At 43.0% G+C, this 22,781-nt stretch overlaps 1 protein-coding gene across 1 annotated transcript; it reads right to left on the bottom strand.

Annotated features, from left to right (window-relative positions):
• mettl11b (methyltransferase like 11B) lies at positions 1 to 20,409 on the bottom strand. Its single transcript, XM_039812521.1, has 4 exons — positions 20,069 to 20,409; positions 11,802 to 11,974; positions 5,213 to 5,465; positions 1 to 1,197 (listed from the first exon to the last, which is right to left on the bottom strand). The coding sequence occupies exons 1-4, from the start codon at positions 20,259 to 20,261 to the stop codon at positions 941 to 943; spliced, it is 876 nt and encodes a 291-aa protein (XP_039668455.1). The 5' UTR covers positions 20,262 to 20,409; the 3' UTR covers positions 1 to 940.
• Between the last annotated feature and the right edge of the window lie 2,372 nt (positions 20,410 to 22,781).

The following is a 22,781-nucleotide window of genomic DNA, read 5'->3' as shown; positions in this document are numbered from 1 at the left end:
TACACCAATCACAACCGTTGAGGCGGGCTCTACACCAATCACAACCGTTGAGGCGGGCTCTACACCAATCACAACCATTGAGGCGGGCTCTACACAATGACAATAGTGCAGCGTCGGCGAGCAGCTTCTTGTTTACATTCAACATGGCGGCCACCGAAGCACAGCTGTCGCTGCTACGTCACCCGGATCGTTGGTCTGATTGGTTGAAGGACTATCCGATGGCGCCCAGAGGCATTTGAGCGGCGTCTGTTGGTGACGCCCCTTTGCAAATGAGCTGCGAGTTAACCTTGCCCAGACCCACTCTCAGTTACAGCTGAGAAGGTGTCAACCAGGCTAAGAGGTCGCCCCAGTTATCTTTTAAAATTGATAAACATTATTTGTGTAATACATGGCTGAATTCAAACGGGATCATTCACTAAGGTGCATATTTTGTCTGAAATAATGTCCCATGGCGTTCCACTGGAAGGGGAGGGACTTTGCCTCTCTGTTGCTGGTGATACGTTGTACTTGTGCTGCAACACGTTGGATTTCTCACTCAGAGGAGAAACCATCTGAATCCACGTGCTAGTCCAAAGATCCTTCGGTTCAGGAACGAGCTTCGCCCACAGTTCCACTGGCGGTCGGCTGACAATAAATCACAGTCTGGCTTTGTGTTGAGTGCTTCTGTAGAAGGTAGAGCTCTAATTCATTTCTGCGCCAAGCAGAGCAAAAAGATAAAATCTCCCCGGGTGCCGTCATGCCGTCCACATGGCCGTTTTCAGGATTTATCTCCTGATGACATCGTGAACTTGCAGTGTTGTTAGAGTTCTCAGAGACTTGATCACAAATCTAGACTTAAACAAAAGACGGATTACACGTGAATTCCGCTTTAGGTTGGATTTTCCTCCGAATGGAGCAACAACCATCTTTTTTTTTTTTTTGATACGGTAGCTGTCTACGTCTATTTCATGGCAATCATCCAGACTGGCATGATGATCTCCGGGAAGCCTTCCTGCCTCTCCACAGCCAGGACCTCCAGGCCCGCCTTGGCGATGATGCACTTCATGATGTCCAGGTGGCGGCTGATGCTGCTGTCGATGGGGTCCAGCTTGCAGCCCTGCCGCGCCATATTGTCCTTCATTATGATCACTCCGTTTGGACGCAGACTCTTCTTACAGCGAATCAGGAAGTTCATCAGGTCCTTGTCTGTTAGGTGGCCTGAGGAGAAAGACAGATAAGGAATGACGATAAAAAAACAACCAATCGCAACTGGGATACCTGTCTCTGCAGCAACTAGTCCTACCAACCATACGGTGATATCGGCCGTTTGTTGCTACCCTCTAAAGTCTGATTTATGGTTCTCCGAAAGGCTCCACGCAGAGCTTTCTCCGTAGCCTAAGTGGCCTGAAGTTTATACTTGTGCGCCGGTGTGTGTGTCAATCGCTTTAAGAGAATAGCAGGGCCGGCATATGTGCGTGTGTATGGCGATTTATGAAATTATTTTAATAAATTTTGGTGCTTCAAGTGAGAGTTTGCGAACTTGTCTGTTAGTGACAGAGGACAAACAATTACAATTACACTATCTGTCCAATCTGAGTTTTCTGTTGCACGACTAAAACAACCTTTGAACATACACATGTTCCACCAAAACAAGTTCCTTCCCGAGGCTGTTTTGCGCTTAGCACCGCCCAAGACGATTGCGATTGGTTTAAAGAAATGCCAATAAACCAGAGCACGTTTTGCTCCCATCCGGGAATGCTGCGTGGACTAGCCAGACCTTGAAATGTGGTCTGGCAATGCGAGACTAGAGAATACAAAGTAAAACAGGAAAATAGGAAAAACAGAACAGAGAACACAGAAAAAGCCATGAACAAAGAACAGGGAAACAGTAACACAGGGAATGAATTGACAAAATAAAACAGGAAAAACCCCAACCGAAAACCAGAACCATGACAGAAGTATTCCTTTCATGATTGGAGAAGAAGAGGAAGATACATATTCTGTACCTCCTGTCAGTAAATGGACCTTTTTCACAGCAGACATTTTGACTTGTCATAGTAGGAAAAGCACAGCTGACATTGATAACGTTAACGATGGCTCAGTTCCATCAAGTGTCCCAGTAAGATATTTCAGTGAGTCAGCATGCACAATACCAGGACCTCTCCTAAGTGGAATACAGCCATCAGTAATGGTTTAATACCAGGGTCTCTCCTAAGTGGAATGCAGCCATCAGTAATAGTTTAATACCAGGGCCTCTCCTAAGTGGAATGCAGCCATCATTAATGGTTTAATATTAGGGCCTCTCCTAAGTGGAATGCAGCCATCAGTAATGGTTTAATACCAGGACCTCTCCTAAGTGGAATGCAGCCATCATTAATGGTTTAATACCAGGACCTCTCCTAAGTGGAATGCAGCCATCAGTAATAGTTTAATACCAGGGCCTCTCCTAAGTGGAATGCAGCCATCATTAATGGTTTAATACCAGGGCCTCTCCAAAGTGGAATGCAGCCATCAGTAATGGTTTAATACCAGGACCTCTCCTAAGTGGAATGCAGCCATCATTAATGGTTTAATACCAGGACCTCTCCTAAGTGGAATGCAGCCATCAGTAATGGTTTAATACCAGGGTCTCTCCTAAGTGGAATGCAGCCATCAGTAATGGTTTAATACCAGGGTCTCTCCTAAGTGGAATGCAGCCATCATTAATGGTTTAATACCAGGGTCTCTCCTAAGTGGAATGCAGCCATCATTAATGGTTTAATACCAGGACCTCTCCTAAGTGGAATGCAGCCATCAGTAATGGTTTAATACCAGGGTCTCTCCTAAGTGGAATGCAGACATCAGTAATGGTTTAATACCAGGACCTCTCCTAAGTGGAATGCAGCCATCAGTAATGGTTTAATACCAGGGTCTCTCCTAAGTGGAATGCAGCCATCATTAATGGTTTAATACCAGGGTCTCTCCTAAGTGGAATGCAGCCATCATTAATGGTTTAATACCAGGACCTCTCCTAAGTGGAATGCAGCCATCAGTAATGGTTTAATACCAGGGTCTCTCCTAAGTGGAATGCAGCCATCAGTAATGGTTTAATACCAGGGCCTCTCCTAAGTGGAATGCAGCCATCAGTAATGGTTTAATACCAGGACATCTCCTAAGTGGAATGCAGCCATCATTAATGGTTTAATACCAGGGTCTCTCCTAAGTGGAATGCAGCCATCAGTAATGGTTTAATACCAGGGTCTCTCCTAAGTGGAATGCAGCCATCATTAATGGTTTAATACCAGGACCTCTCCTAAGTGGAATGCAGCCATCAGTAATGGTTTAATACCAGGGTCTCTCCTAAGTGGAATGCAGCCATCAGTAATGGTTTAATACCAGGACCTCTAAGTGGAATGCAGCCATCATAGATAGATAGATAGATAGATAGAAGATACTTTATTCATCCCCGTGGGGAAATTCAAGTGTCCAGCAGCTCACACATAAACACACGGCGGTGTCATTTGTTGGTGTTAAATAGCCTGATGCCTGTGGGGACAAAGGATCTCCTGAACCTCTCTGTCCTACAGTGCAGCGAGAGCAGTCTCTCACTATAACTGCTCCTCTGTCCAGCCAGGACGTTGTAGAGGGGGTGCTTGTCATTACCCATTATGGCGTACAGTTTGTTGCATGCACGCCCCTCTACTACAGTTCTCAGTGAGTCCAGTCTTCTGCCCAGCACTGAGCTGGCCTTTTTGACCAGCTTGTCGAGACATCTACTGTTCTTGTCTGTCATGTTGCCACCCCAACAAACCGCCCCATAAAACAGGACACTCGCCATCACAGTCTGATAAAACATGAGCAGCAGATCGCTACTAATGTCAAAAGATCTGAGCCTCCTGAGAAAGAAGAGACGGCTCTGTCCCTTTTTGTACAGAGCATCTGTATTAGCGGACCAGTCAAGCTTACTGTCCAGGAGTACACCCAAGTACTTGTAGGTCTGCACAACCTCAATGGCCTCCCCCTTTATGCAGACCGGCTGACAGTTTGGCTTTGACCTCCTAAAATCCACCACCATCTCTTTAGTCTTGGTGGTGTTCAGGAGGAGACAGTTCTTATTGCTCCAGTCACAGAAGTCCTCCAGAGTCTTCATAATGTGGGATGTTAACGCCACTGGCCTGTAGTCATTCATCTCCATCGGGCGTCCTGTTTTGGGCACTGGTACAAGACAGGATGTTTTCCACAACACCGGGACTTTCTCTGTCTGTAGACTCAGGTTGAAGAGGTCATGGAGGGGCTCCGCTAATTGAGTTGCACAATCCTTCAGTAGTTTTGGACACACACCGTCCGGACCTGCCGCTTTCCCTGTATGCAGTCTCCTTAACTCCGCCCTCACCTCTTCTATTGTTAAAGACAGAGAGCGCTGGTCAGATGTTGCAGTATCCACACTTGCTGATGACAGGTGACAGCTCCCTGTAAGAGAAGACCAGGATGGCAGAGTCGAAAGCAAAGTTGTAGTGGGGGCTGCAGATACAGGTTTGGGGATCCCGCTACAACATAGCGGGTACACCAGAGAGGATGAAAAAGCAGCAGCAGAAGGGGTATCTGAAGTAGTGGAGGTGACGGAGGTGACAGCGGGTGAGACCTCTCCTCGGCTTGGTCAGGGAGCAGACCGCCCCCTGTCAAACCTATTGTAGAACTGGTTGAAGTCATTGGCTTTGTCCACATCTTCCTCAAAAACCTGGCCATTCTTCTTTTTAAATCCAGTGATGTTTCTCATCCCCTTCCACACCTCTTTAATGTTGTTATCCCGTAGTTTCCCTTCCACTTTGTTTTTATAGTCCACCTTTGCCTGCTTCAGTGTCCTCCTCAACTCATGCTGCACCCCTCTGAGCCTCACTCTGTCTCCATTCCTGAATGCCTGCTTTTTCTGATTCAGTAGCTGTTTGATGTCACTGGTAATCCAAGGTTTATTATTAGCAAAGCAGCGTACAGTCTTTACAGGTATCGTAAAGATTAATGGTTTAATACCAGGGCCTCTCCTAAGTGGAATGCAGCCATCATTAATGGTTTTGAATACACCTGTGCTTTTCCTACTATGACATGTCAACATGTCTGCCGTAAAAAAGGTCTATTGGCAATCAACTCTAGTCTCACCGAAAAGAAAAGAAGCTCAGTATGCCCTGGAATTATGTTCAAAGACCATTCTGCAGGTCCAATGAGCAGTAACATAGACTGAGATCCTTCTCGTACTTACATGCCACCCACTGCATCCAGATGACGTCGTACTTGTTTTTTGGGGGCGTGAACTCCTGCAGGTTGTAGCAGTAGTACGTCTCGATGCGGTCGGCGTCGTCGCCGAGGTACTCCTCGTGTGCGTAGAGCAGGAAGTGCTCCATCATGTCAGCCAACTCCATTTTCTCAAACACAGGAAGGAGGACGCCTTTGGACACGCGGCCGATCCCGGAGCCACAGTCCAGGGCGCAGTGTGTGCCCGCCTTACCAGGACCCTGTGGGGGGGGAGGGAAGGGGGGTGAGATACTTTACTTAAGGAAAAGCACTAATACCACACTGTAAAAATACACTGTTACAAGTAAAAGTCCTGCATTGAAAAGGTTAAGTAAGTAAAGTATTAAAAGTAAAAGTACTCAATGCAGAAAATCCTCCCATAGTAGAAAGAGTAAAGGATCCAACCAGTTGTTTAATGGTCTCATCTTCTCAGCTGGACTTGTTGGCCGTTATATTGTCGGCTAGTTTACTTTAGAATAAAACATCAGATTTTATAAACTACATGTGTTCTATGTGCAGGAATCTTAATGTGTAAAGTAACTAGTAACTAAAGTAACTAGTAACTATAGCTGGAACAGATGAATGTAGTGGAGTAAAAAGTCCAATATTTCTCTCTGAAATGTAGCGGAGTAGAAGTAGAAAGTGGCATGAAAAGAAAAGACTCAAGTAAAGTACAAGTACCTCAACATTCGGAGTAGATGTACTTAGTTACATTCCAACATGGAAAAAGGGATAAAGCATTCAATAACTGTTGCAAAATTGACTTCATTAAAAAGATCAAGGCATTCTCATGGACGTGTGTGTACGATATTATACGAAAATGTACGCCCATCAATAGGTGTGATATCCTATGAAATTAGGCGACCACTGTCGCTCGTATCAGCGGACATTACTGTTCAGTTTAGTTTAGTCAGACAAAAAGTAGGCGTCACGCAACAAACCACTAGTTAAGTTTAGGAAAAAGATCGTGGTTTGGATTAACCCTTGTGTTGTCTTCCCATCGACTTGTTCTGGGACATAATTTTCAAATTGAAACTTTTTTTGGTGACATTTTTCTCACTTTTTTCAAAAAATGTTGTCACTTTTTTCCAATGTTTTTGTAACTTTTTGGTCACTTTTTTTCCATTTTTTTTGTCACAAATTTCCGATATTATTGTTGATATTTTTTGCAATTTTTTTTTTTTCTGGGTCACTTTTTTCCGATATTTTTTCGGATGTTTTTATCACTATTTTTTCGACTTTTTTTGTCACTTTTTTTGTCACAAATTTCTGATATTATTGTAGATTTTTTGCACTTTTTTTTGACAGTTTTGTTGTTTTTTTCCAACAATTTTTTGCACTTTTTTCTATCGTTCTTTGATAATTTAATAACGCTATAAAATTGAATAACACACCCAAATTCAATGAAAGTAGTGAACTGATCATTTATTTGACTTGTGAAGAGTAATGGTTGTATGGAACCATCCACGTTATGTTTTTGGACAGTGTGGTTGAAGGAAACCCAAATTTGTGTTAGGCCTATAGAAACTTTTTGAAAATGGGTCAGATTTGACCCCGAGGATAACAGGAGGGTTAAAACACTCCAGAGGAACGATCACGTTTCCTTGGGTGAAAGTCTTTAGTTTTTTTCCCAGGAACGAACTCCCCGTCTTGCAAGAGCTGTATTTTATGACGCATCCATAGAGGATAAAATCAGTAAAATACCTCAACGAAAGATTGAAAATTTAGAGCCGGATTTATGTTTCCCAGGAAACAAAATGTACATTTAAATGTGCGTTTCCCTGCAGCGTGTTGTTACCATATGTATAAGTCAGCGATCTAGACTTGAGTGACTTTTCTGCGTTGCCAGATGTCCGGCCTCTGTTTTCCTCAAAAGCACCGACAGCGCAAACAAGTCGACCTCAGCTCCTCAGGGCATCCAAACTATGAACTTTACCACGAGGGAACCAAAAAAAAGTCACCTAACTTGAATCACGCTGGGTTTTTCTTCCTTTTCATTTGGTATTCTGACCTCACTCCAACCCCTCCACATCAGGGGACCCCAGTGTGTGATTGTATGAAAGATGGGGCCCCGAGGAACTCTGTGCTCGCTTCCTGGTTTCGGTGAATTACTGCCATATTGCTCCGCACGTATGTAGCTCAGTTTAATCTGGACGTGTTCTAAATCTTTTCCTTCCTCAACTTGTTTTTTAACAGAGATGTCAGGTTATAACAGGAGCTGGTCGCAGCAATCTTTTGACGCTTTTGGTTGTTGCATTCAAGTGAGGAGTTAAATGTGATTTTCTGGACATTACAGTACATGCACACAAACAGAACAACTACAAATTGAAGCAAACATAAAACTACTTTTTCTACAGCGCTACAGTAAATGCAGTTCATCACTCCAAAGAGACATACTGCACCACGCAAGCAGGGTCCCCCCTAGGTTTGTGGAAGGTTTAGGTGCAGGTATTTGGTGGGCAGTTTTAGGGGGTTCTCCCTTAAAGGTCCAATGTGTAGGAATTTCTCCCATCTAGCGTTGAGATCATATATCAGAATCAGAATCAGCTTTATTTGCCAGGTATGAGGACACATACGGTTTTGGATTATACAATGCTCACAATGTGCTTAGTCATACAAAAAATATATCGCAATAAACTCTCTCGCACCACGCTGTTCAAAGTACATATTCCAGCTACAGTAGCCTTCACGCTTCAAAAAGCCGGTCTGTTGCTCTTTTCAATCTCCTTTTTCTTTTTCTGAGTGAAAAAGAAGACTCCTGTTCCTGAAATATGGATTTTGAATACATGTGGTCCTCCACGTTTCCTTCTTCAAACTTGCCGGGGCCGGGACGCTACGATACCCGTTAGCAGCGTTAGCAGCTAGTTAGTTTATCATGTGACAGAGAAAACGCAAAAGGTGGAGCAGTATGTCCTGTATGTCCCTTACACACACACACACACACACACACATAAAGGTGGAGCAGTATGTCCTGTATGTCCCTTACACACACCCACACACACACACACACACATAAAGGTGGAGCAGTATGTCCTGTATGTCCCTTACACACACCCACACACACACACACACACATAAAGGTGGAGCAGTATGTCCTGTATGTCCCTTACACACACCCACACACACACCCACACACATAAAGGTGGAGCAGTATGTCCTGTATGTCCCTTACCAGCTAACGTATTTCAAGATGGAGCATGGATATGGAGCGTCAACCCCAGTTCACGCAAACGCAAATGTAAAAATTCATTGTAATAATCAAGGATTTTTGCCCGCAACAATCACAAAAAAAACTCTGCATTTTTCTGGAAGGACTGATGAACAACTGTGTAATCCAGTTGTCCAGTATGTAACAAAAACACGTTACACACTGGACCTTTAAGAAAATGTTACGTTTTTAATTTAAATTTTTTTGATTTCACATAGTTTTGAACCATTATTATTACCATATCTTTGTCTCAAATATTGGAAAAGCTAGAGGCAGATAACTCACAAAAGCTACAAGTCCACAAATGTAAGTTAGTTTTGATGCTGGCATTGATTTTACATTCATTCAGCTTAGGTGCTGTCCAAAACGGCCTACTCTTTATAATAGTAGGGAAAACCCTGCACAAGTATAAGGTGTTGTGAACGGGAGAGCATTTGAACTTGATTAATGCCGTGCAACATTTCAAAGCTTCTTATAAACTCTGTTTCACAGCTTCTGTTTGGTTTAAGCTTGGTGTGATTACCCTAAAATTCCTGTGACCTTTTTGATCACATATTGTTCTGTAGGCTGCACAATAAACACTGGCCTGCAGTCGGAGCCCGCTGAAGTTAACTTGGTGAGCTCTCTGTGAACTGCTGTCCACATTCACTTATTCAGTTTGTGGATTTAAATGTACGATAGTTTGCCCTGACATGTGGTAGTCCTGTTGTCTTTCTACTCCCAACGTCCCAGCCCTCGTTGACACTGCCGTTACACACAAAGCACTCAACAAAGAAGCTCACAACCTCAGCCACCAGCTGAACTCATGCTTCACATTATCCAGCTGCAGATCTGTAAAAAAAAAATGTACAGCAAGACCTTTAGGCCCTCTGCCATTGCAGCCCTCAACAAACTAAAGCAATAAGACTCAATGGGCTCATGTTGTTATTGTCTGGTGAGTTTGGCAATAGCAATTTCAAGGCTGTTACATGTTAAACAAAAAGGATCTTACTCTTTAACAAAAATGTCTATCTCTGTATGTATCCTTTCCATAATGTAGTCAGACACCTAGAATAATATTCTGAGCCTGTCAGTGACAACAACAGCACCTTTAGACAAGTTTCGAAAGATGGTGAACCAAACATGGGAACAGAGGGTCCAGGTTGCCTTTAACCAGTACTTGTGGGCTGTGTAAAATCAGGGTTTGTTGTGTTTGTATTAGCACGAGTAGAACATTAGCCAATTAGCTTCCTGCAGTTCCTCTAAAGCATCCAATCTTAGCAGTTTATAATTAGAGCTTCTGTAAAACTGATCCTCTAAATAGCCCCCGTCTCTGGGCCAAACCCATTCCCCTGAATTAGCACTTACGCTCTCCCAACATCTAAATAAAACTCTCTAGTCCGCTCTGACATACACTCACATGAACACGCAGAGACAAATGTCTGCACTGCAAACTAAAGAAACATTGAAAAATATGATTATAAGAAGCTTTTAAAATGCAGAAAAAGTTATGACATATTTTAAAGGAAAGGTTTTTGCGACAAGCTTTTTGCTGTCATGCCGCGTTAGATGAAAAGATTCATACCACTCATGTACACTAAATGTGAAGATATACTATATCAGGCTGCAGGCTAACTTAGCTTAGCATAACGAGTGGATACAGAGGAAAACAGCTAGCCTGGGGCTTTCCATTCAATTAATCCTGCAAAAACAGATGCATAAAAACAACCATTTTCCAGTTTAGAGATTGTTTTCATCTTTTATTTTTGTCTTTGGCCAAGACCAGATATAGCCTGGCTCCGCCCTCCCCCAGTTTTCATTTTCCTTCGGTACTCCGTCTGGGTTTGCGGTGTATATTCCTGGGTTTTCTCCAGCCAAATATTTGGCGGTCCAATCAGCGAACAGAGGGAGTGGCTGAGATTGATGACGTCGAGGTCAAGGCGTTGACAGATGCGCTCTGTTGTGGCAACGCTGCCGAATATCCAGAAGTTAAAGCCCGAGCAAGAACAATCTTTGCTGATTTGTGTTGGTGGCCATGATGTTGTGGCCCTCCTCCCCCATGGGGTTTGGGAACAGTTTGATTTTCCAGATCGCTTCGTTAGTGGTGAAGGAGTTGGCTAAGGCTAACGCTAGCAGTGCTAAGCCGATAGTTGTTGTCGTCTCCCCTCTTGTTAGCCTGGTCCTACCAGACAGTACGTAGGAGGGCGGAGCCTGGCTACCAGAGTGGCTCTGGGCAGATCCAATAGTTTTAAACTTCAGTAGTACCCGCCTTCAAGGAAGTTAACAATGGAGAGAGGCCAGACTCTCTGTACAAGTGAAATGTACCAGAGTCTGGTAGGACCAGGCTAGACCAGACGGACCAGATGCCTGGCAACCATCAGAGACTTTAAGAAGGTACAGGTTTGGACCAAAACGTAGTCCAGTACAAAACTGGCAAATTGTTGTGTTTACGTGGGTTTTGCGCAAATTAAACAAACAAGAAGGCATGGAAGGCAGATTTCTTCACCCTTAGACAGAGCCAGGCTAGCTGTTTCCAGTCCTTATGCTAAGCTAAAGGCCCTGACACACCAACGAGATTGTCCATCGCTCTAGATTTTGCGTTGTGTCCCGCACCGTCGCTACATGTATTTTTTTTTTATTCGTCTGCCTGCATGACGAATCCATCTGATTGGAAAGCGGCAGTGAGGAAAGAGCACCCACAGAAGGCTCTTTTCACTTTTCGTGTCATCTGATCAATTCAATGTCTGTCAAAACTCGCCGAAAATGACATTTGAATGTTCAATCTAAAAAACGTACGTGGTAGTTGGCCGTCGGCATTTGTGAAGTGTAATTTATTTGCCAAGACAAAGGCGGTGTGAAGCGATGAGAGGCGTCGCCACAGTTGGCCTTCTGGTTCCTGGCCGTCTGCTTGTTGTGCTTATTTCCCAAAATGTCAAACCAGTCCTTTAAAATGCATCCCCTTCGGTCAATCACGCGCCGCATTGCAACGTATGAAACTTCAGATATCCCTCAGCAGAAAAGACCCTTGTGAACAAATTAGTGATCGTAAAAAAATGACCATAGTACAAAGTGATTAACAGCTGTTGGCTGGGCTTGTTCTCTGCGGGTGTTTATGAGGCTGACATCAAGTCTGAGCTACTATTAGAAACTGAACCAAAGTGTCCTACAACACGAAACAAGGTGGAATTCTTTGTATGCCGTCAGGAAGATGGATTCCTCGCCCAGAATAGATTGTGACATGTCTCTTCAGAGATAGCTGCAACAGTGTAAATCGATATACAAGTGGACATGAAGTCAAGAAGCTTCTCAAATGTTGCTGGATCAGTTTCACACTGAGCAACTTGAACGTGAGTTGGTTTCTCTGACTCACCACAAACCTCTTCAGAAACTGCCGGGAACCCTCCAGATCGACGTTGCCTATCTCCATAAAATCTCCCAGCATGCCCTCTTCCGAGGCGGGGACGTCCTCGTAGAACTGCTGAGCTCTGTAGTAAAACTGTTTCTCTCCTTTGATGTACTCACAGGTGACGGGAAACAGCTTCACTGTTCGAACACATAAAGAGAACAGAGGTAGGATTCAATTCAATTACATTTTATTTATAGTATCAAATCATAGCAAGAGTTATCTCGAGACACTTTACAGATACAGTAGGTCTAGACCACACGCTATAATTTACAAAGCCCCAACAATTACAGTAATTCCCCCAAGAGCATGCCTTAGCAGTGGCTATTGCGACAGTGGTGAAGAGAAACTCCCTTTTAGGAAGAAACCTCGGCAGACCCAGACTCTTGGCGGTGTCTGACGGTGCCGGTTGGGGTTATGATTGATTGTTTTAAGCATGTCCATGTAGCTATGCGCATATATTGTTTGTCAAGTTCTGTGTTACTGATTGCCAAGTCAAATTCCTGTGTGTCTGCTGATGCATTTGGCGAATAAAGTGATTCTGATTCTGATTCTGATTCTGATGAACAGTGGCGTAATAGTCACAATAAAGATAATGGAACAGTGACTACAATGGTAGTCGTAGTAGTTCATGTTATAGCCGGGCACAGCAGGGCGTTACAGGATGTAACGTGGCACAACAGAGCATGGGTGACGCAGTGGACGCGGCAGGACGCAGCCGGACACTGCAGGGAATCGCAACACTGCAGGGAATCGCAGAGCAGAGGTTTTGTGTTTTTTCATATGATGAAAAAACACAAAACCATGTACAGACTCTAATCTACGCCCTAATTTGGAGAAGCAGGAAGGAGTGCCAACACAGAAGCTAAGCAATGTACTGCTGTGGATCGGGGGCAGCAGCTAAACGCATTTTAGACATCTGAAAAATCTAAAAACATCTATATCAGTTTTCATTTCATTTTTCTTTCTTTTTTTCATTATTTATCTCGAACAATCAAAACAAAACAAAAATGTAAAAGGATTAGTTCGAGAAGGAGCAGGGGGAAGCAAATAGCTTATTTGGTCCTGCCCCTATTTCACAAAATCATATTATTACGAAGCAAATAGATAAATAATAGATAAATACAGCAGAGTTTTTTTGTGATTGTTGCGGGCAAAAATCCTTGATTATTCGGCACGTTTTTTAAAAAAATGCAATGTGGAATATGCTATATGATATTTATGCAAATTTATGTGATGAAACTGCGGGAACTTGTAAAAACTGCGGTTTGATGAAAAAGAGAAAAAAAAGTGATTCCCCCAACACCCTGCTTTTCGATAATGATCACGTTGCGTAATTTTATATATATATATATATATATATATATATATGAAATCATGCAAGCCCCTTATTTTTTGCGCGGAAATCGGCAATTTATGCGGCGAAAGTGCGGCGTATTTGAAAAAATGCGCCCCCACCCCCTGCATAAATATGCGGACTTTGGCTGATTATGCATTGAATTATGCGATCGCATAATCGCGTTTTTCTGGAGGGACTGAACAATACAACAATACCAAACAATTCCATCCCTGTGTTTCGGGCTATTCTTTTCTGTATTGGTCAAGTAATGATTTCTTTAATCTATTTTTGAACTGAATGATATTATGGCTCTGTTTGATGTCATTGTAACCCATTCCATAAGGTCACCCCCACAAACTGAAACACGTGCTTTTAACAGCAGTTCGCACAAGAGGTTGTTTGAACATACAATGTCCTCTTAGATGATATCCCCCGTCTCTTTCATTAAACATTGCAGTTACATTACTTTACAGTTTAAGTGTACACTAGAATATTATCACGGCTTTACCTTGCTGTCAGACAGCCCTTTACGACGGGGAACTGAAGCCCTTAAATGTAGGGAAAAGTAATCTCTCTCAATCATCTGTTATAACCAGGGCTTTAAATTGGCACCCACCAACCCGGTTAAAAATGAACTTTGGCGTGTAACATTGTAAAGTTACTAACCAATTTAATAGCCAATGAGTGAAGCAAACAACACTGCGTCTGTTTGAATCGGCAGGCGGCAGAAACGATGCGTGTTGTCAGATTGGTCTGTTTTCTGCCAAGAAATTTAGGCAGTTTTGTGTGTGTTTGGCTTGGAAAACGTAATCTTTATTTGACAACACTGCTTGTAGTACGTATCCTACATTTCCCATGAACACTATGTCGTGACGTGTCATACAACCGTTGGCTACGTGTCTAGCGTGCGTGGTATCGCTGAAGCAGAGAAGACGAACGGAACGGCACAAAACAAACCAGAGATGCTGAAATTGGCTAGAAAACAATTTGGCTAGTGCAATTGGCTTTAAAAATCTACTAGCCATGTTGGCTGGTGATCAAGAAAGTTATTTTAAAGCCCTTATAACCCTCTAGAAATGTTTGGCGGTGTCTGTATCTGCAGAGCCCCTGTCCTTTTTCTGTATTTTCTTTTTTTCTGTGTTTCTGGGCATCAACCTCTATATAAAAAAAAAAAAAAATTTGGGACCAGGTGCCAGATTAAAAGCATCCAAGAGGAAGCTACAAAAATGGCAGAGACAGCGGCAAAAAAAAAACCCCACAAAGATAGCGAGGCAAAACACCAAGAGAGAGTAAATCTGGCGGTGGCTTTCATCCGCTGGGGAGATGGAGCAAACTTTGAATGTTGTGTTTACCGACAAATCCTACTCATTCTGCCTTCAAGAAGACCTTCACTGGACCCTTTACGAAGGGAACTGAAGCCATTATCTCGGCTCTCTTCAAAGCCACCAGACTCCCTTGACAAAAAAAAAGTCATTTTGCCTTGTAGAACACGGGAGTTGCTGCTTTAACGCTGCCTTGATCGCTTAGTTTGTGTTATTGTGTGACTTTGGTGTTCTAAAACAGTTAGTTTGGATTCACCAAAGTCACACAAAAACAGAAACAAACGAACCGAAACGTGTCGCTTCAAGCTCCGTGCAGTGGCGCCAGAAGGAAGCCAAACACCATTCATCCAAAGGCACTGCCCACACAAAGATGACACAGAGCTTGATTAAAATTGGAAAAGTATCCCCTTAAAGGTGCTGTAGGTAGGATTGTGAAGATCCAGGACTTGGCTAAAAAATTTGAACATCGACAACTTCTCAGTCCCTCCCCCTCCTTTCCACTAAAGCCCCTCCCCCCACAAGGGAGAATGAATGTGTGTGCATGAGCAGTGATTGAACGCCCGGCCCTGATTGGTGCATCTGAACAGGGAGCGGTGGATTTTTGCAAATCCCACTCCAGGCTGTAGGTGGTGCCAGAGGAGCCGGATTTTATTTTTTAATGAACTGCTTCATGTAGTTCTACTGGAACATAGGGTCAGTTTCAGCAAATATGACAGAAAGTTAGTTTTATAAGTCTTACCTACTGCACCTTTAAGGCAGGTTGTAAGAATAGTAATAATATAATAGATACGACGTGACACTGAACTGCTGAGACGAACACTGTTCACCATCTCGAAGGAAAAGTAGAATGATAATTTGATTACCAGAAGACTATAAATAAGGACGTGCCTCTGCTCAGCTGTTACATAAAATAACATGCTGGTTGATTCATCTCTGCATTCACACACTATTTAGGTTACAAATAACCAGAAAATACTTAATACTTTTGTGAAACTGTGAACTTTGATGGAAGCTTCTGTAGCCGAAACTACAACAATTCTGTTGTTTAGTAAGTGTTTAATTATGTGTTGTACTACAACACTGCTCTTTTATAACATGATGTCAATGACATACTGTGACATTAAGAAACTTAACAACTGGCTTCTCAAACTATCCCCTCCCCTTCATGCCTCGGTTCTGCTGAGCTGAAATAAATCCTGCAGAATGAACGCAACATTTCCCAAGGCTTAGATGACACGTTCCTGGCGTGGCGGGCGTGGAGGCGGGGGGACTCTGGGGAGCGTCCGTCCGCTTGTCAAGCATCTCCAGTGGCAGAATTCATGACACCACAGTGAAACATTAAGAAGAGTGGGGATTTATTTCCAGCCGGACTCCCTCCTCCATGCTAGAAACATCAGGACGAGGCAGGGAGCCAAGAACGGGACTGAATCGTTCAGCACCTGAAGGACGCGCTAAAAACAAGTTGTAGAAACACACAATTCATGTGATTTTCCTGGCAAGCGATAGGGCCCCACTTCATTATGGGATGTCTGAGGGTTTTGTCCTTGCATCAGGTCTGATCGGAGCGTCTAAAGCTGGCAGTTACAAATAACGTGACCCTCAAGGAAGGATTTCAGAGGGTAATTATAGGAACATGGAGACCAAGAAGGGGGGAAGACAACGTGATGACATACACGAGTGCCAAGGAAGTGTCCGTCCAGTGCCAACATGGTCTTCCTTCAGCTCATTAGAAGTGCTACACCTTTGACCAACGAAGTAACACAACGGGACATCAGATTTAATGTCACAAGATCTTAAGATTACTTCTGATGTGCACTGTAAACAAAACACTGTAAAAATAGTTATATGCCGGTAGCTCGTAGAGATCGTTTTCAATCGGTAATTCTGTAAACTGCCAGAATATAACTTTACTTCAGTTAAAAAGTTGAATCTGTTATGCTTTGTTTGAAACGTGAAAAAGTCAGTTACTCCACTCGAAAGTCAGTCAGTAAGTTCTGTAGTGTATGGGGCCCTTTCTTGTCCTAATCAGCATGAACTATTCTTACATATATCTACGAAAAGTACTGTAATTCGTTTGTATTTGACATATGTGTTATTGTTTGCACCACAATGACGCTATGGAGCGTGTAGGGAGGAGTTTGGGTGGTTGTTTTGGGTGATAAAACACAGGACTTTCGAGCTGGGGAGTGGGGTTAATGTCCCAGGGGAAAACAGAAAGACTTTCACCTAGTCTCGCTTTGCCAGACCTTCCACAGCGCTGCGGAGGAAGGTCTGGCTAATCCACACAGCCTTCCTGGATGGGGGAAAAACATGCTCAGGTTTATTGGCATTTCTTTAAACCAATCACAATCGTCTTGGGCAGCGCTAAGCACCGGGAAAAGCTGCGGTGCCGCAGCAAAATAGTCTCTGAAGGAACTTGTTTTGGTGGAACATGTGTACGTTCAAAAGTAGTTTTAGTCGTGCAACAGACAATTCAGATTGGACAGATAGTCTAGCTAGCTGTCTGGATTTACCCTGCAGATTATTTAATGCTGGTGTCTAGACTTTATCCGTGCACTATTGGACTTATTTTCACTACCACCATGACACACACTCTCATAGAGCACCGTATCATGTATACTGCATGTGGATTTTTTACTTAGTATCTTTTCTTTTATTGTTCATATTATTCATGTGGATTTGTCATTTTATCACCCTGTTTATGATGTATGTGTATTTTATGTGTGATGTCTTTAAGCTACTGGGACCTTGAATTTCCCATTGGGGATCAATAAGGTATCTATCTATCTCTATCTATGTATCTATCTATGATCTGAGGAGCAGTTAACCATAGTCCTCAGAAATCCACCGGAGGTTAGAACGCCAAGACAAAGGAAGTCGAAGGCAACGGATATCCGGCCCAAGTGAGTGAAATCTGGCAGAATTTCGTGGAACGTCGAGGATATAGACCACCCTAACCCTAATCCTGTTCCCTGGGAGTGTTTTAATCCAAACCACCATCTATTTCCTAAACTTAACTAGTCATTTTTGGTGCCTAAACTTAATTGTCGTTGCTGCATGACGCTCCCTTTTGGTTGAACAAACTCAACTGCCACGGCCCCTGAAAGGACAGTAATCTTGCAGAGCTCTGTAGCTGGCTCCCAGTCACCTTTTGCATTGGAGGAATGTATTCCTCTTCCCTCTGGGCGCAGATAATTGTGCAATTAGAGCTAATAATAACTTGCACAACCCTTCAGTGCGCAGTTTTTATTCGTGTCACTTAAGCCTTCTTAACGACACTTCAAATTACTCCTTGTTTTTCAGACACTCAAGGATTTCAGTTTGACCCTGTTCACTTTCAAGTGATGAAATTGCTCTTCATCAATCTGTTGGTTGTTTGCTGCTACAAGATTTTACGCCTTGTTTACTGTGTTTTTAAATTGTCGTGTTGTTTTTTGGTGCCGCCAACTGCAGATCAAATTTACCCTTGAGGGACAATAAAGCTCTCTTCACTCTGAAATGAAATGTTCTGTACAGTATATTTATTTTAGGTTTGCTCCTCTCCCTTGACATTTACTGTATTAAGATGTTTAAATAAAAGAAAGACAAAATAAACATTTTGTTGAGTCCATCTAAAGCTGTCACTGCTGTTCGTAAATAACCCGGCGACCGCAGCTCCTCTGACTGTCATGTATCGCACTGACTGACATGATTTAGAGCTCTCATGCTTACCATGCCATGCCATTAATGGTCTTTGTATCAAGTTAGTGGTAAGAAAACGAGACAGATTGGCCAGCAGGTCAGGATCTCCCGTTTCTGCAGCCTGTGCTATCATGATGAAGTTCACACCCTGCACACACTTGGCTTTGACCTTCTGAAGAGTCTCCTCCTGTCCTGATGGAGAGCTTAGGCTTCTTCACTGACCGGCATGCTTTACAAAATAAATTGATTTCTGCCTGTGCTTTTCTGTTGCATCTCACAGTAAGAACAGATCTCCCCTTAAACCACAACTCTGCTTCTGTACAGGTTAAATGGACAATATACAACATATTGGTTACTGAACTTGTGTCCTGAAGGTGTTGGCAGAGCTAAGCTGTTTCCACTCACCTTTATGCTAAGCTAGAAGCTAGGCTAACCACGTCATGACTCCAGCTCCAAAACTGAAATGCCCTCACAGAAGATGGATATTGATCTGCTCATTGATTGAGCAATCAAGAGTATTACCCAATAATGTTAGTCTGGAAAATGGAAGTACATTAACAACAAACTTCGAGTTAGCAAGGATACATGCTGAAGTTTTGAAGAAAATTTTGATCGTGCATCAAAGCAGGCCTGCTTGGTTCTTTCGGGGAATGATTGTAAAGATTTACAAAGAATATGTTTAGGTCATTGACCGATTGGTGGGATTGCTGTGGATCAAGTACACACAGTGATACATTGGTAAGAGCTAATGTGGATTAACAATGTGCATATTGTGTATTGTTACAACAGTTAACTTCAGTTAATATTTTATGTGGCGTTTTCTTTTGTGGGGTGCAAATGCAAGGGGGTAAGCGTCTGTCAACAACCCGTAGCTCCTATGGCGCCGTTTTGGTGCTAACCCGCCATTAGCATCCCATTGACTGCCATTCATTTTGACGTCACTTTGACAGCGAATAACTTTACATCTGAAGCGTTTAAAGACTCTATTTGTCCGTTGTTTATTTCTAAAAAAACACGACAATGTGTAAAAGGCTCCATTACCTTGTACCTCACGTTATGGCTCCGTAGCAGACGCTTTTATAAAAATAGGCTAACGATTGGATCATAACCACGAGAATTACTGTCGCATAGTAGAGGTATTACCGTATAGTACAGGAGAAGCTTGCAGGCAGTTTGGACTTCCATTAGCTGTTAAAGTTCAATTACTAATGTTAACTAGCATTTTAGTTAGCAATAATTAGCCAGTGGCTATGTTATCTCCTTACATATACCTACGCTCTCCGTCTCTGTAAGATTGGGAATGATTGAGATTTCTCTCGGCACAGCTACCAGAAGACTTCACACTTTCAGACAGGTTGCTCACGTCACATTTACGTTGTCTCTCTCAGTTGGAGGCTGCTCAGTAACGCTCAGCGCTCACCGGAAAAGTGACTTCTAATATCCTTCACTGGTCTCCGTCCAGAGACACGGGATCTGTTGGTCCATATACTGTCTATGTGCAAATGTTCCACCAAAACAAGTTCCTTCCTGAGACTATTTTGCAGAGCGCCGCCCAAGACGATTGTGATTGGTTTAAAGAAATGCAAACAAACAAGAGCTTTTTGTTCTCCTATCCTAGAATGCATCTGTGGTGAAGCCAGACTTTTTCTGAGCTGCACGTTTAAAGTATAAGTATAAGTGCCCATAAGTTATTTTGCATGAATGGACACTATTGAACCCTGTAGGAAATAAATAGTGGGGAAAAGAGTATGTACCCCGAAACATGCACAAAAAAAAACATGCAAAACCTCCAGCATGCTCCTTCAGCTTTTCCCAATCCTAAATAGGGTCAAGGGTCAAGAAAAGGTTATAAATCTTGTGCAGCTGGTTTGACTTTTGGGCCTTCTTCTTACCCACGGGCATCAACTCAATCAGGTACATGTAGCTGGCGAAGAACTCGCTCCTCAGCGCGTGCTGCAGGTGGAAGGACATGCTGTGGCGACACATGGACTCGTCTGTCTCTTTCCAGCGGTCCCTAAATGCCTGGTGGGCACGCTTTAAGTTGGGCGACGCGCTGCCACCACCATCTTCAAGTGAAATCTCCATGCTGGCTGTACAGTACGTGCACCTGCACCGTTATCCAGAAGCGGTTTGACCAAGCGACTGCTGAGGAGAGTAACACTCAGTGTCTCCAGCTGCTGCTATATCTGTCTGGCTGAGTGGTCAACATGTCTCTGCCAGTGTTCAAGAGATCGGGCAGAGATCTTTTTCACAGGGCGGTGCTCGGGACGCCTCGCCAGATTTACAGATCACCTCCTATGGGACACTGACTTTGGGGGAGTGAGGGAGGGAGGGAGGAGGGGGGGGTCTGCCGTCTCAGTACGAACAGAGGCGACTGAATTTCAGGCTGCAGATTCCAGAAGCACATGGGAGTCCATACGTCCGACCTCAAGGCCTCGCTACTGTATCATGTGATCCTAAAATTAGCTTTGTCTTCTCATGTTTGTATACAGGGCTCCTGTTTTGTACTGGGACAGCTCCTCAGAACAAAGAGTACAAATCAGGCTCCAAGTCATCTTATTCTCTCAGACGTACACCAAGTCCTCCAGAGAATAATAAATAAAACAAAAAACGTTGTGCTTCTTAGTTTAGCGACTTTGAGTTCGTGAAAAGCGCTATATAAATTCAATTTATTATTATTAATATTAGTTTTCATGTGTGCCCCTTTTTCAAGAATCCTTAAAGACTCTTCTGTTCATTTAGAAAATAGTTAAGTTGTATCTGGTCTGCTGTGCAGGGAAAGGACAGTAATGAGGCCAAAAGGAAGGACAACATGAAAGGAGAACAAGATGAGGAGTCAAGGAAGGAAAGAACATTTCTTGTATCTTGATCTTAAGTTATGTAATATACAGTATATCTTCTTTGGTAAAAATTGCTTTAGGAATGTCACTTTAATTTCATGTAGATTCACAGCAGTAAAACATATAAAAAAAAAAAAAACAATAGCACATTCTCATAAAAAAAAAATAGTTTCCGTGTTGTGTAATGTATTCAGAAGAAATTCACACACGCAGGCAGTAGGGCTGGACGATATGGAGAAAATCAAATATCACGATATTCTTGACTAAATACCTTGATGTCGATATTGCGACGATATTGTAGGATTGACAATTGGTGCTTTAACAAAATATTATTTACACTGAGATTTTTGATAAATAATCATCAGAAAGGTCAATTTAATGACAAAGTTTGTGACGGCAAATAATAGAACAGCTAGAAAAGTCTGCTAAGCTCAGAAAAATACATCACTTTACTCTAAAACAGCCTTCAAATCCAGGAAAAGACAACACTTAATATATTACGATTTTACGATATCCAAAATCTAAGACTATATCTAGTCTCATATGATATCGATATCATATCATATATTGCCCAGCCCTAGCAGGCAGGCAGGCAGGCACAGACGCACGCACGTACACACCAACCAATACATTTGTCAATCCGCTTGCCAAGTTGCAACTTTATTTCCCAATCCAAGCAAAGACTGGTGGCCAACCTACCTTACCTTCAACATGGTGGTGATTTAAGTTCAGAGGCGGGACAAAACTTTTGTTTTGCAAGTTACATGTAATGCTGGCCCAACACTAGGGAATAATTGGGCAGATTTTGGGTCGGATCCTCTTCACAATGGCGTCGGTGTTCCCGATTCGAGGCTGGGCTGAATCGACCCAAACGATCCTGTAGTGTGACAGGTTGACAGACATTATCTTAACGTTACCGGCTGGATCGGAGTCTCCGTGATTTCTTATCGTAAATATCTACAACTTGATATCCGGCAGGAACAGCGATGGAATAGCCAATGAGAATGTGATGCCAATTCTTCAAATAATCACTTTTAGGCAACACTTGTCTTTCTGTAGGTTTATTCAATCATCTGCAGAGGGACTCTCAGCAACACATGTGCATTTAGGCCTATGTAAGGGTTACGTGAATAATAATAAATGGTCAACACATCAATATGTTGGACTGCTATTACGAAAGCGAGCCGAAACAGGACGTGTCAACAGAAACACGGCTGCCACCAGCACGAATAGAAATTACGAGAGAAAGCTTTTAAAACATAGCACACACAAGTGAAACCATCTGACAACGGCATCCATGTTTGTTTCTGATGCTGTTGTTTACCACACCGAAAATCGTTAGAAGAACGCTGATTTTGTGGGGATTGAATGTGTGCGTGTGTCTGGTGCGTGCGTGGTTAAAATACAAAACATTGGTGAAATGTGTCATTATGTCTGTGGTAGTCTATATCGCCGACTTTAATTTCCGAGACTGTTGCGTTGCCGCCGTAAATTCCGCCGGATGTCTGTCTCTGTGTTGGCGTTCTAACCTCCGGCTGATTTCTGAGGACTCTGGTTAACTGCTCCTCAGATCTCTGCAGGGTAAATCCAGACAGCTAGCTAGACTATCTGTCCAATCTTGAGTTTTCTGTTGCACGACTAAAACTACTTTTGAACGTACACATGTTCCACCAGAACAAGTTCCTTCCAGAGGCTGTTTTACAGAGACACCGTGGCTCTGTCCGGCGCATAGCGCCGCCAAAGACGATTGTGATTGGTTTAAAGT

Source organism: Perca fluviatilis, chromosome 9 (assembly GCF_010015445.1).
Source record: "Perca fluviatilis chromosome 9, GENO_Pfluv_1.0, whole genome shotgun sequence".
In the NCBI taxonomy this organism is placed as follows: domain Eukaryota; kingdom Metazoa; phylum Chordata; class Actinopteri; order Perciformes; family Percidae; genus Perca; species Perca fluviatilis.
This window is presented reverse-complemented; position numbering and strand designations above follow the sequence as displayed.

What these genes read in the sequence shown, in the direction of transcription:
- mettl11b (XM_039812521.1), bottom strand. Translation starts at nt 20,261, where the DNA reads ATGGAGATTTCACTTGAAGATGGTGGTGGCAGCGCGTCGCCCAACTTA. An exon ending in GATTGAGTTGATGCCCGTGG is followed by an intron (nt 11,975 to 20,068) that starts GTAAGAAGAAGG and finishes GTGTTCGAACAG; the next exon opens with TGAAGCTGTTTCCCGTCACC. An exon ending in CTGGATGCAGTGGGTGGCAT is followed by an intron (nt 1,198 to 5,212) that starts GTAAGTACGAGA and finishes CTTTCTCCTCAG; the next exon opens with GCCACCTAACAGACAAGGAC.